Genomic DNA, 12913 nt, shown 5'->3' on the forward strand with positions numbered 1-12913 from the left:
TAATTTTTTCTACAAAAAATAGTTCCATTGTTATTTAATTTATAACATCAGTATTATTAAATATCAATTTTCCATAATTTTGCTATTTTACAATGCAACTTACAATGTAGAAAAGAGAAATCTTCGTAATATTGAAAATGCAATTTCGCGATGTTTAATCCTTCAAGTACCAAATTAGGAAGAACCAAATGGATCGGTAACAATTTACAAAATAAACACATTAGATTGCCATGTAAGTAATTTTTTCGCAAAATTCCGAACATATCTACAACATAAATACAAATGAAATTTATGATATAAATAAACAAGCAAATTATTTTTTTCGGTCATAACTTGCTTGTAAACACTACGAAAATCTGGCACTGAAAGGATTAAGAGAATTTTCCCTAATACTCATGGCGATTCTCACGTAACTACAAAAGACGTTATCTGTTCCTTTTAACAAGTCAAGAAAACAAACGTTAGCGAGATATGTACATCAGTCGGTCGCAGTGATCAAGGACTGCGCTTCTAACAGGCTTTTCGTAGCAAGAATGGAGCTGTTCATGATTGGGGTGCTCACTATATTCCCAGATTTCTTATTTGAAAATGGATAGAAGCTATCGATATTCATCTGAACGGAGTAGCTGTTTGATTTACCAGTAGGCGATCCGCAATTACCATTTATGTTCATCTTCAATTGATTCACATCATTCCGTAGTAGCCTGGCATAAAGCTCAATATGATTCCGACCACCATTATGAATCTCCAGTGTTGGTATCCATCGAAAGTAACACTGAGTCCAAAGTTCTAGATTTGCAACATTGTACAGGGGTTTTATCACACATTTCTCCTTGGAGTCTGTCTCGCGGGGATTGTAAAGGGGATTATCAAATAATAAAATATCTTGGTCGCTGAATTGCTCTCTCCAATCCCACACACTTCTTAGAACAAGAGGTTTCTCTGGATCCTAAAAGACATTTATTTTTAAGATTAATAAGAGGTTACTTATACGCTTACACTCCTTGAAAATGTTAGATATTAAATATAAGATTAATATTTCTATACTCTGTGCAATGAGTTAAAGACATCTAAATAAACCTAGTTTACTATGTTGGTAGTCATTAGTAAATTATGAAGTTTGCTGTTTTCTTGATTGATTGTTGATTTTGATCACATTTATTTATGTTTCCTAACTCAACTCTCTGAACAGAGTATATACTAAATATTATATTAAATACTAAGATAGTATATTGAATGCTAAAAGATTTTAAATAAGTTACCGTAGCTGCCGCAACTCGGTCTTTCTCGCAGTTAAAAATGAACGTATCGAAAATGGAAACATGGGCAGCATCCCACAAAGTTGTCAGGTACGTTTCCGTGAACTCGAATTCCGCGGGAAATTGTTGACTCAATTGCCAGACACAGTCAAGGTATAAAAGGAGCAATGGAGACTATTGAGAAAAGAAAGGGAAGAATAAAATTTGTTAATTTATAAATAATTAAAATCAGATTAATTTACCTTCTCTGAAGTCCTCTTAGAAATATGACCTAATCTATCACAGAATGGATGTCCACCTGCAACCCATTCTTTTTGCAAAAGAGACTGGAACCCATTTATGGTCCGAAAATAAGGATCAAGTAACAATTGAACTAAGCTCGATACAATACAACAAAGGTCTGTGCCAGCACCTTCTAAAAAATTAATCTTATTGAAATAAAAGATAAAAAAAAGAATTATATTGCATTGTTACCTTGTAAAATAACAGAGAATCCTAAATGAAGGTGCTCACAGGCTTCAACAGCTTTTTGTAAACAGTATGATACATGCTTTAACCATTTTGTGTTCTCTACTAACGAATAAAAATTATTATCCTGTAACCAAAACTGTCTAATGTTTTCTGAAATAGATAATAAATATTTACAATACTTATTGTAGAATTCACGGTTTCAATAAATAAATTGGATTTACCTGGAGAGCACAGGCTGACAAATTTTGAAAACGCTAATGCTATTAACTTCACGCTAATACCTTTATTTAGCTCTAAAACGATTGGTGGCATTTTTTGCGGATGACTTTTACGAACGTTCTCGAACATTATGTTTTCTTGTATTCTATTGGTAACTAACGGCGAAAGTTCGGACATTTTTACTAATGCTGCACCACGCGCATTCGACCAAGACCAAATTGGTGGACGGTTACCTTGAAAGCGCTTAGCTGCATCTATTAGCTGACCATCGGTAATCGATGCCGGTATAATTATATATCGAGACAAGCTATAAAAAAGTTTACATTACTGCGAATTGTTCAACGCACGATAGAATATTTAATAATTAAACACGGACTTTTATGCAAACATTTTTGAGAATATAATGAAAACAGTAGAATCTCGGCAGAAAATTGTTTTATCTACCAAGTATTATAAAAAGCACTATACTTCGGATATTTTTTTATTTTGTCATATTATGAGCATTTTATGTGTTTTTGCACTTTCATATTTCCTATAAATGCATAAAACTCCGCAATCTGTTAATGATTAATTGTATTTACCTACGACAAAGCTTGAAGTCTATATTAACGGTAGATAGTCTCCAAAATTTTCTGAGTTTTTCATTGCGTATGGTGCGTTCCAATTCGTTATGCCAATCCGAAATATCCCGAAACAAACGAACAGCTTTGTCAAGGCTACTATAATAAGCTTCTCTGAAATCAAACGAAAGAGGAATAAATCATTTTGTAGTTTCAAAACTGTAGTTTGAAATATTTATCTGAAAAACTAACTGATAATCATAACCAAATAACAACTGGTGTCTGCTAGGGAAAGCATGATGTAATAATGCTTGCAGAAGATTCTTCCCATCTCCGATAGGTGAAAATTTGAAGGAAAAGGACCATGTACGTAAATTCTAAAACCCATAATGTATTTTTCGATTAAAATGAGGAACGCAGATAACACATCGTTCATAACAATGCATGGAAAACAATTACTTTACAAATAATAAATATCCCTTTTACTTTAGATGGTACAATATTTCCGGGTATCAATTTTCTTTTCTTATCTCCTACAGTTACATAAATATCTTCTATGTTTGTTAAACATGTGTCCATATACCCATAAAGATGATTTTGTTGACGAGCCACATCCTGCAAGTAAAATACATCTTAACAACTTTTAACAAGAAAACCGCAATTATGTTGATACATTTAGGCTTTGTACACTTCTCAAAATTGACTTACTTCTCCATTTGTCTCATCAGTCGTAACAAAAGTAAGTTTGAAATTTGTAACAGATAGAATGCCAGATGTTCCTTGATTTAAATCACTAACTGGTGAGAACATAAGGACATTTTGTGCTTTGGTGATAAAGATTTCACCTGGTAACAACTTAATATTGTTCTCGGATACAGAATTACGTCGACTAGAACCTAGTGGCTGCACATAATTCATGAAAACATCGTTAAATTCAATAAAAAATTAAATAAATACGTTTTTTAATATATATTAAGTCACTAAAAAAATTCATAGAATATGCTCCTAGAAAAGTAAAAAACATTCTGTATATTTTCAACAGACTTGGGCGTTAAAATGAAATGAAAATAGCAAATAAAAATAGTAATAATTATTCCAAATAAGATAACAAATAGTAAAATAATTTATTTTTCAAATATGTTGTTATTTGAATAAAATCATCTAAGATACATGTAACATATATCTTACATGATGTAACATGTACAAGATGGAATGTAACAAAATAAATAATAAATAAAATAGAAATTATGTTTCAATAGCTATTTGCATAAAAGCTTATTTTAGTAATGTCTAGCCCTGATTTCCAGTATCCGAAATAGAGGTTATGTCTGAATGTTTACATAAAATTTTATCTGACAATTACCTGCATCTCGTGTTCCTCCAGTCCAACATAACTTATGAAATTATTGCAACTTTTGCTTTCCATCGCAAACGTTTGAACGATTGCTGTCGATTGATGAGAACTAAAACCATAGAAATGAAAAATTCGCTCGGTGCACGATTCCTGCTTTTTTATTAGTTTCCCCTTAATTCCATTCTCGTCTGATCGTGCGAATTATCATTGTAAATTGAATGCGGGGCATTGTTACGTTTATACAGAGAGATTCACTTCTTGACCCGGAACAAAATCATGATAGAATCTCCCGTTTCAACCATCCTGAATAATTCTTTCTACGGTTTCCTCTTCGTCCGTCGCTTTCGCGTTCGTTCATTGCTATAGTCTTTCAGCCTGTATTTGTCACTGTCACCGTGCATACAATTTTGCATCGTGTAACACGGACGTTCGTTATCTGGTCAAATTTTATTTAGGATAAGATATAATTTACAGATTGAATTAGAGCTAAAAGAAAAATGAATAATGAAAGAATAAATATTTATTGATTAAAAACATATTTTAAGTATAAAAAAATAATTACAATTCGTTCTTTATTTACAGCGGCTACAAAAAGTATTCATACATACTCTTATACTCCAATGAAATGTTGTTTTATGAGGTTTAACATTTCATTTAAAATTTCTGTGGCTAGTACTAAATGAAGCTATGGATGAAACTATTATCATGAAAGTACTACTAGATGATAACTAAATCTAATTAATTAGTATATAGATACTATAATAAATACAATGGTGTACAAATACTTTCTTTAATCACTGTGCCTTTAAGATTCACTCTTGTTTACTCTTCAACTGCTATACGGCAAAGACTTATTTTATTTTTACGGTTATTGACAATTATAATCTATAACTTAGTCAAATTGAATAACACTCAGATCCAAGCTCCTCCTCCTGTTTTTTAAATGGGATGTAACAATTTCCAGGAATTGCGATCTTTGCAGGAGATTGTAGGCAAGGGATAGTAAATTTAGCACTTTAGTTTGAACGGAAAAAGCACCGCTAGAAAACAAATCGTGGCCTAACTCTAGAACTGTGCCGAAATCACATTCATCGGCTGCGATCGTTGCTAATCGTATCACCTCATCCAGTTTGGACATTGGCATCTTCCTCGCCTCTGGTGCCGGAGCATCTTCTATTTGTTTTAACAATTTTTGTAGCTCGCCTATAGTACAAATAATCATTATGAATTATATATTATGAATTTATTTAATTTCTTAATATATAGTTACTTACTATTACTAACAGCCAAGTTTCTGTATCCTAATTGAGTTTTCTTATCGTACGGCACCACAATGCCAGCTTTGTGAAAAGTTCTTGCAACAGTTTCTTTTTCTCTGGCTTGCATATTTTCTGCCCTTTTTTCTAAAGTTATATTTCTTTCCTTCGCAAAGCTCTTTAACTTTTGACGCAATTGTGCTATAGGAGTTTTCTCAAACGGAGAAGCTAACTTCAATTTTTCTTCAAAATGTACACTATGTAATGTAAAATGAAAATTACAAGTATATTTTAATAAATTTACAAATGCTTTTACTACTTACTCCAGTGTACCAAATATATTTTCTGCAACAGGGTCGATTATACAATTCACAGCTGCTTTGTTCTTTGCCATAAATACAGGCTTTTCAAAGACATCGTCCCTCCAATAACCAAAATGCAAACCATCCTTAGTATTGCTTTTGATAACTGTCTGTAATGAAAACTTAATAATTATTTAATCAGCATTATGTGATTATAAAATATTGTAAACTATAATTCTTTTACTTGAAATTCTGGTGGATCGTAATAATACCTCCAATGCCTTAACAAAGCTTCTTTATTCTCAACTTTAGCATTTATAAATCCTTTTCTGAATACATCATAAGGACCAACTAGTTGCAAATGAACAATTTTCAATGCATTCAAAGGATCTCTTTCACAAATGCTCTTACAGAATTCATAAAGCTGAAAAAAATCCTCTGGCATTTCTATAAAAAATAAATGAGAAATAATTTCTTTTGCAGTTAATGGAAGTATTTCATCATTTCTTAAATATCTTCCATTTTCAATATCACCATCATGTAACAATGATGCAATGGTGATTAAATCATTTGAATTTTCCACAGATTCTGTATTATTTGAATCTTCCGATTTTGCAGTAACTTCACAAGATGTATCATCATCTTCAATAATATTACTTTCCATGTTAGTTACAGTATTATACAAATCTTTATCAGTAATTTCATCATTTGTTTTCTGTATTTTCTTCTGTGGAGAAATGCTTGATACTTGATCATTAGCTTCCTGTTTCCTTTTGTTATTTATCATTTTTCGTTTTGTGATTTTTCCCTTTTTCTATACATTTTTAAATAAAAATTTATATAAAAAATTAAATTATAACATAACCAATATAATGAGATGCAGTACTTTTATATGAAACAGAAATAGAATAATTTAAAATTTATACCACTTCTTTTGCAGGAGGATGTTTATATTTCTGGTGATGAATTGCATTTTTTTGGTAACATTTAGCTCCATATTGACAGGGAATTCGTGTGTCTTCTTTATAAGCTTTAAATTCTTCTTCTTTGTCAGACATCTTTTTTCGGTTAAATTTAACGCGAAAAAACTGAAAGAGAAAATTGTATATGTCGGAATTTCATAAATAAATTGAAGATTAAGTTAATTAAATTTAGTGCACGAATTTCATTAAATATCCTTTTACTTGAATATAGAGAAACTAAATCATAAGATTAAATATAATTACTTTTACAGGTTATGTAATACTCCTTCAATTAGACCAAATAGATACTTATTATTCTATTTAAATATAAATATTGTCTCTTTCATCCTCCATATATTTGAAATATTAAACATAAAACTGTGTGCAAATTACACCAAAACTGTGTATATAAAATTAAATACATATAATTCTCTTTATAGGTTATACAATTCTCTTTAAATTACATCGACATATAATATCATTTAAATGTATCAAAATAAGATAGAACTTACGGTACTTCAGATAAAAGATTAGATCAAGGTTATCACACTTGTTATTTAAAATCGTGAAATATACTTTCGAAAATAAAATTCTCAATTTTGATAGGTTATTTGGGAGCGCCACAACGAACATCTACGTGGCTCCATCGCACGGTTGAAATCTAGATTTCTTGATAATTTTCCCAAGGGAAAACGATAGTTTTCGTCCAGAAGAAATTTTCTCCGCGTCTGCCGCGTAACTCAACAATGGAGTTTATAACACGGTGTCAGTGCATTAGATTTTCAGATTTTATTTAAAATTTCATCTAGAAGACGGCAAATTTGCTAAACGTATTCATCTACTTTAAAAATTCGTCGATTGTCAGACAATAAGATTGTGAGACACTTGTTTCTCACCCACGAGAAAATGCTCGTTCTCGTATAACGATACTCAATAAGCGGTTACGTGGGTATCATAATGGTAAGTAATTTACTACGTTAGAGTCATTTATGGAAGAAATTTCCTTATTGATCATCATCGATAATACATTTTTACATAACAATATTCCTGCAAAAATTTCTATATACATCAATAACAATTCATCAATAATTCTATTAGTGAGGATAGTTTAATGGTATTTGATGTATTTTGAAAATATTTATAGTATATTTCATATTTCAGATGAGGTGACACCTGGTCCTGCCATGCGGAACAGGTTAGTCACTGTTATTTTCGGCTCTCTTGTTCTGTGGGGCTTCATCACATATTTTTTGATTTCTGATGAACCAGTGAATAGAGAACGAGATACGGTAAGCCAATGAATTGACATTTGGATCTTGTGATTAAACGATAATTTTATCTTTAGGCTAGAGTATCAAATCAGATTAGTAAATTAGAAAGGAGAATAAAGCAAGAAATAGCATTGAATCAGGAACTCCTTGAAGATATCAAAGAAGATAAGCAACATAAAAGTATGTTGATGGTTCAGATAACGTTAAATTTCACTTGTAAATATGATATCTTAATTTGTCTTTCTTTTATTTGAAATAGAAAAAGTAGATATTGTAAATACAAATGCAGATGAAAAACAAAAGGATATAAATCATGTCAATGAAGACAAGCTTCTCTTTGAAAAGGAGGAAAAGGATATTAATAATAATGATAAAAATGCACAGCAATTGCAAATAGAGCCTATGTATTCAGTAAGTATTGAAATACATTTGTCGCAATTGAGCTTTAATAGTATAATTCCACGTGATTCTCTTTTTAACAGAGTGAAGCCTCTTATAATGTTCCTATGAAAGGAAAGCTACCAAATGGATCTCCGATATTAGCAATTTTGGTGTTTTCTTGTAATCGCATTACTGTACAGAGGTGTCTTGATCAGTTGATCAAATACAGGCCCAGCATAGAACAATTTCCAATTATTGTCTCGGAGGATTGTCAACATCGACAAACTGCTGATGTTATCGCCAGATATGGAAATCAAATAGTGCACATACAAGTAGTCTATCATATTAATCTTTCTTTCTAGTGTATGAGATGACCTTAACAACATAAATATAAAGTATTTTCCAGCAACCCGATCAATCAGATATCGAAGTACCTCCGAAAGAAAAGAAATTCAAAGGGTATTTCAAAATCGCACGCCATTATGGATGGGCTCTTAATTATGTATTCTTTCAACTTAGATATGATACTGTGATAATAGTTGAAGGTAATTTATTTTGTATTTATAATTATATCTTGATTGTATTAAGCTACTTTGTTAAAATTCAATTACTTTATTTAGATGATTTGGACATAGCCCCAGATTTTTTTGAGTATTTTTTGGGCACATATCCTCTATTAGTATCTGATAATTCTCTGTGGTGTGTGTCTGCATGGAATGATAATGGTAAAGCTGGTTTGGTTGACGACAATGCAGCAGATGTATTATATAGAACAGACTTTTTCCCTGGATTAGGCTGGATGTTAACGCGTCAATTATGGACTGAACTTTCACCGAAATGGCCGAAATCGTAAGTAGAAATTTTATTTAGAGAACTTTTATTTAAAATCGGTAGACTGACTGATTTATTTTAATAGATATTGGGATGATTGGATAAGACAACCTGAACAACGTCGAAATAGAGCCTGTATTCGACCAGAAATATCTAGAACTAGAACGTTTGGCAAGACGGGAGTGAGCAAGTATGTACTTAAATTAATAGGAACATATTCTATTAATTTAAATTTAATCTGTATGTTATTTGCAGTGGAATGTTCTATGAAAGGCATTTAAAATATATCAAGCTGAACACTGAATTTGTGCATTTCACAAAAATGAACTTAACTTACTTACTAAAAGTAAGAAAAAGTAAATTTTAATAGCGTTTAATAATAGCTTAATTCTAAGATTGTGTAAGGTATATAAAATTAAAAAGAAAATTTATCTTTATTTTAAATAAATCTTTCAGGACAATTATGATATAAATTTCGTCAATGAAGTGTACCAATCAACGGTAGTGAGTTTTTCTGAATTGAAAAGTGGAAAAGTTGTGGCACCTGGCGCCGTACGAATTCCTTATTATTCTAGACAAGCGTACAAAAACACTGCCAAGCAGTTTGGATTAATGGATGATTTCAGGGTACTACACAATTCTTAAATTATGAAATAGATTGTAGTATTGTTCGTAATATGGCATAATAATTAGACTGCGAATATTTATGAAGATTCATATTTTTATAAACATAGTTAAAAAGCTGGAATCTAAGTGGAAAATTATTTTTGCTACTAAATATATAAAATACTCAAAGTACATTATATTCTTTAAAGAGAAATGCTTTGAGCATTTTATGTATTATTATATTATATTCTCTATTAGAAGAGAATATTGTACTTTCGGTATTTTATATATTTTTGCATATTACGTGCATTCTGTACATTATTGCAGCTTTATATTCCTCATAAATGCATAAAAATTCGTAGTTTAGTGATAATAAAATGACTCATGTATTAATGTTTACAATGGATTTGATATTCATAATTTTATGTAGAGTGGTGTACCAAGGACTGGCTATCGTGGAGTGGTCACGTTCTATTACAAGGGACGACGAGTACATTTGGCGCCCAGTGCAAACTGGAATGGTTATGACACAACATGGAGCTAACAAAAGATTCGATATTACATGCCCCTTTTTAGACTTAAACGACTAATTGCTTCCATAAGATCGTTCGTTGAAATCGAATGAATATTTTAACTACATTGAAAACACACATGACACACGAACGTTTATTAGTTATAAGTGTTGCCAGTCGAATTCGTGTCAACGAATTCATCAAGGATTAACGGCTGCTTGTAATTTTTCTTGTAGAAAATTCCTCAGCGAAATTTGGGTAAATATTGTTATGTAATAAGAGATTTGCATAGTGCCTCAAAACTCATACCCACCGTTTGTACACAAAGTTCAATGTAGATCATGGTATACGGGAAGTCTACTTCGAGTATAAACGTAAAAGTGAAAATAGCGTTCCAGAATATCATGTCTATGGAGTATTGTATACCGAATTGTAAAATGACTGATAAAAAAGATTTGGATTATTCGTGTAATTTGGCTTTACTTGTATTAATTCGCTTCCATTTTTTTTCTTTCGTTTTATCTAGTCTAAGTATAAATGGGATAATTCGTTATGAATAGATTTAATAATTCCTATTCTCTTCCAGTAATATTTTAAGGTTTCTGAACGTTTATGTAATTCAGTGGGATTTCCTATTCCACTTATTTGGAAATCATTATTATATAAATCCGTGTTGCACGAATAACCTAAAGTCTTTTCATTGTGTACATAATGTTTATATTATATCAGGTGTATATAATTTGAAAAGAAACCAATGTTTCAGCTGAATTCATTCTTGTTGCTTACTTCCGGGACGCGTAAAGAATTTTGTATGTTACTATCAAGTAATAATTGAAAAGTCAAGAAGGTATGACTTCATTGAATTATTTCCGGTATTATTTAAAAAGATTTCAGTGAAGCATATACAAATGTAAAATAAATAAATTCCGTATTTTAATTTCTTTATCGTATAATGACAAGCAAATGTTCTATTAATAATAAAAAGATCATATGCAAGCACTGATATTGATGTTTATCTTTCATCTTTTTATTTTATTAAATATGTTTGGTAGTTCATAATTTACTTCATTTTCGACGTATGCATGTTGCTTGCAAGCATTTATTCACAATCTTATACAGAACAAATACAAGCCAATTATATGACAATATTCATCCTCTCAAACTTGTAGTGTATTTAGACTACAAAACTTGCAATTATACTAAATAACATTACATATTGAAACCACCACGTCCACCGTATTTTGGAGGGGGATACGGAGGAGTAGGTGGCTGAGGCAATGCATCTGGAAATTCTCGTTTTTCTTGTGGCGGTTTTGGTCTTGGTGAATCATGTACTTTTGCTTCGCAAAAATATCCAAAAGGTGGTCGTTCTAATTTTAAGTTTTTTGACATACAATCATCAAATACCTGTCTGGTCTTACTGCAACTAATAATTATTGAATTATGTTATAACCTGGTAAAAACAAATTTATCTTTTCATATTGTAAATCATTTCTTTTTATCCTTCTCTTCTTTGAAATATTATAGCAATCAAAATTGTAAATATTCATCGTAAAATTTTTTGGTCAATGGAGGATAACAAATTTTTATATTTACATACTGTGCAAAAATTTGTATCTATATTTTACATACTGTTCATCATTGCTTGCCGTTGAAGATGTGTTTATAACACAATCCACATGTGCTTGGAATTCGCTTCCACAATGTTTCTTAATGTCCTGGAATCCTTCTAGCGCACACTTGGTTACTTCTTTGCCTTCTTTTAGACATTTACGAGGATCTTTCAATTCATATCTACATAGCATAAATTCCTAAAATCAGGATGTTACTTCGATTAAAAATTTATTGATTCGCAACTCATATATTTATAATTAGACTGCAGATTTTTATAGGAAATTTCAAGTTGCAAAAATTTACACAACACATATAATATGCAAACATATATAAAATATTCAAAATAAAATATTTATTACGATATTTAGTACATGAAATTTTCTGTTCAGGTTTCACTTCTTTAGTTATGTTCATAAAATTATAAAAATGCATAAAAATCCACAGTTTATCCATAATAAATGATTTATCATACATTGGAAATTGGGAGTAACAATTGTTATTAATTTGCATAAACTTCATTAAGATTATATAACTTCGAAGGCATTTCGAATCGCACAACTTTGTGCGATTAATATCAAACAATATTGTACTTTATAATAAATGAAAGGGAAGAAAGAGACACGTACATTATTAAACCATTCGCATCTTTTTGCAAGAAAGACAGCAGCGGCAGCAATATAAGGCCAACTGATATTTAATTCTTGTGTATTTAACTCTTCGTCCGAAGGGAACTCGAAATTCTTCGAATTAGGCATACTGTATTCTACTGGATCACAGTATAATAACGATATAAATGCCGTGTTTCATGAATTAATTGATGGTAATCTTAAAAACAACAATTACAGATTCATTTCAACACATTGATTCATTGATTCATTGATGTAAAAATACAATAGATATTACTAGGTAGATATTACTTAACTACTGTGTTTTCGAAGGCGGATCTGGGTGCCCTCCTCTCAATATTTAATTTTTGTTGATGTAAGTAATGGCGGTGTATTCAAAAATTTAAAAGTTAAAAATATATTATTAATCCTAGATAATCTTTAAAGTATTTGAAGAACAGTGAAAAAAGACACTTTAGAAACGTTGAGTAATATTTAAAATATATAAATTTTTCTTTGAGTTACCAGTGACCATACAGTGTCAGAAATGCGTTATTTTAAGGTTAAAAAAAATTATCTCTACCTACCAATGATTCTCGCGCTACTGTGGGCGCTAGTAACATTTGGTAACAAGATACTGCGCATGTGCAGTGATACGAGTGCAGGAACATGTCAACTTCAGGTTCCTTTGGAACCTCCCATTAAACTAT

At 30.9% G+C, this 12913-nt stretch overlaps 4 protein-coding genes across 6 annotated transcripts; 1 reads left to right on the forward strand and 3 right to left on the reverse strand.

Annotated features, from left to right (window-relative positions):
- LOC122576661 (myotubularin-related protein 10-B) lies at window positions 1–4254 on the reverse strand. 2 transcript variants are annotated; one of them, XM_043747312.1, is made up of 10 exons: window positions 3873–4254; window positions 3218–3412; window positions 2996–3124; window positions 2762–2886; window positions 2531–2683; window positions 1952–2256; window positions 1734–1880; window positions 1502–1674; window positions 1263–1433; window positions 1–949 (listed from the first exon to the last, which is right to left on the reverse strand). In XM_043747312.1, the coding sequence occupies exons 1-10, from the start codon at window positions 3933–3935 to the stop codon at window positions 479–481; spliced, it is 1932 nt and encodes a 643-aa protein (XP_043603247.1). In that variant the 5' UTR covers window positions 3936–4254; the 3' UTR covers window positions 1–478. The 2 variants fall into 2 exon arrangements, with proteins under 2 accessions (XP_043603247.1, XP_043603246.1); XM_043747311.1 differs by having other exon boundaries at window positions 2969–3124; window positions 3873–4253.
- A 111-nt stretch (window positions 4255–4365) lies between these two features.
- Window positions 4366–7052, reverse strand: LOC122576667 (histone PARylation factor 1). 2 transcript variants are annotated; one of them, XM_043747325.1, is made up of 6 exons: window positions 6896–7052; window positions 6348–6509; window positions 5666–6235; window positions 5443–5603; window positions 5138–5376; window positions 4366–5066 (listed from the first exon to the last, which is right to left on the reverse strand). In XM_043747325.1, exons 2-6 carry the CDS (start codon window positions 6477–6479, stop codon window positions 4756–4758), a joined length of 1413 nt encoding a protein of 470 aa, XP_043603260.1. In that variant the 5' UTR covers window positions 6480–6509; window positions 6896–7052; the 3' UTR covers window positions 4366–4755. The 2 variants fall into 2 exon arrangements, with proteins under 2 accessions (XP_043603260.1, XP_043603261.1); XM_043747326.1 differs by having other exon boundaries at window positions 5443–5591; window positions 6896–7051.
- Window positions 7053–7079: 27 nt separating this feature from the next.
- LOC122576666 (alpha-1,3-mannosyl-glycoprotein 2-beta-N-acetylglucosaminyltransferase) lies at window positions 7080–10989 on the forward strand. The gene is made up of 11 exons (XM_043747324.1): window positions 7080–7343; window positions 7545–7672; window positions 7729–7834; window positions 7914–8065; window positions 8137–8367; window positions 8442–8580; window positions 8656–8884; window positions 8952–9056; window positions 9122–9212; window positions 9323–9493; window positions 9903–10989. The coding sequence occupies exons 2-11, from the start codon at window positions 7568–7570 to the stop codon at window positions 10014–10016; spliced, it is 1443 nt and encodes a 480-aa protein (XP_043603259.1). The 5' UTR covers window positions 7080–7343; window positions 7545–7567; the 3' UTR covers window positions 10017–10989.
- A 63-nt stretch (window positions 10990–11052) lies between these two features.
- LOC122576672 (NADH dehydrogenase [ubiquinone] 1 alpha subcomplex subunit 8) lies at window positions 11053–12569 on the reverse strand. Its single transcript, XM_043747335.1, has 3 exons — window positions 12225–12569; window positions 11617–11795; window positions 11053–11410 (listed from the first exon to the last, which is right to left on the reverse strand). Exons 1-3 carry the CDS (start codon window positions 12351–12353, stop codon window positions 11194–11196), a joined length of 525 nt encoding a protein of 174 aa, XP_043603270.1. The 5' UTR covers window positions 12354–12569; the 3' UTR covers window positions 11053–11193.
- Window positions 12570–12913: the final 344 nt, after the last annotated feature.

This window comes from Bombus pyrosoma, linkage group LG16 (assembly GCF_014825855.1).
Source record: "Bombus pyrosoma isolate SC7728 linkage group LG16, ASM1482585v1, whole genome shotgun sequence".
In the NCBI taxonomy this organism is placed as follows: Eukaryota; Metazoa; Arthropoda; class Insecta; order Hymenoptera; family Apidae; genus Bombus; species Bombus pyrosoma.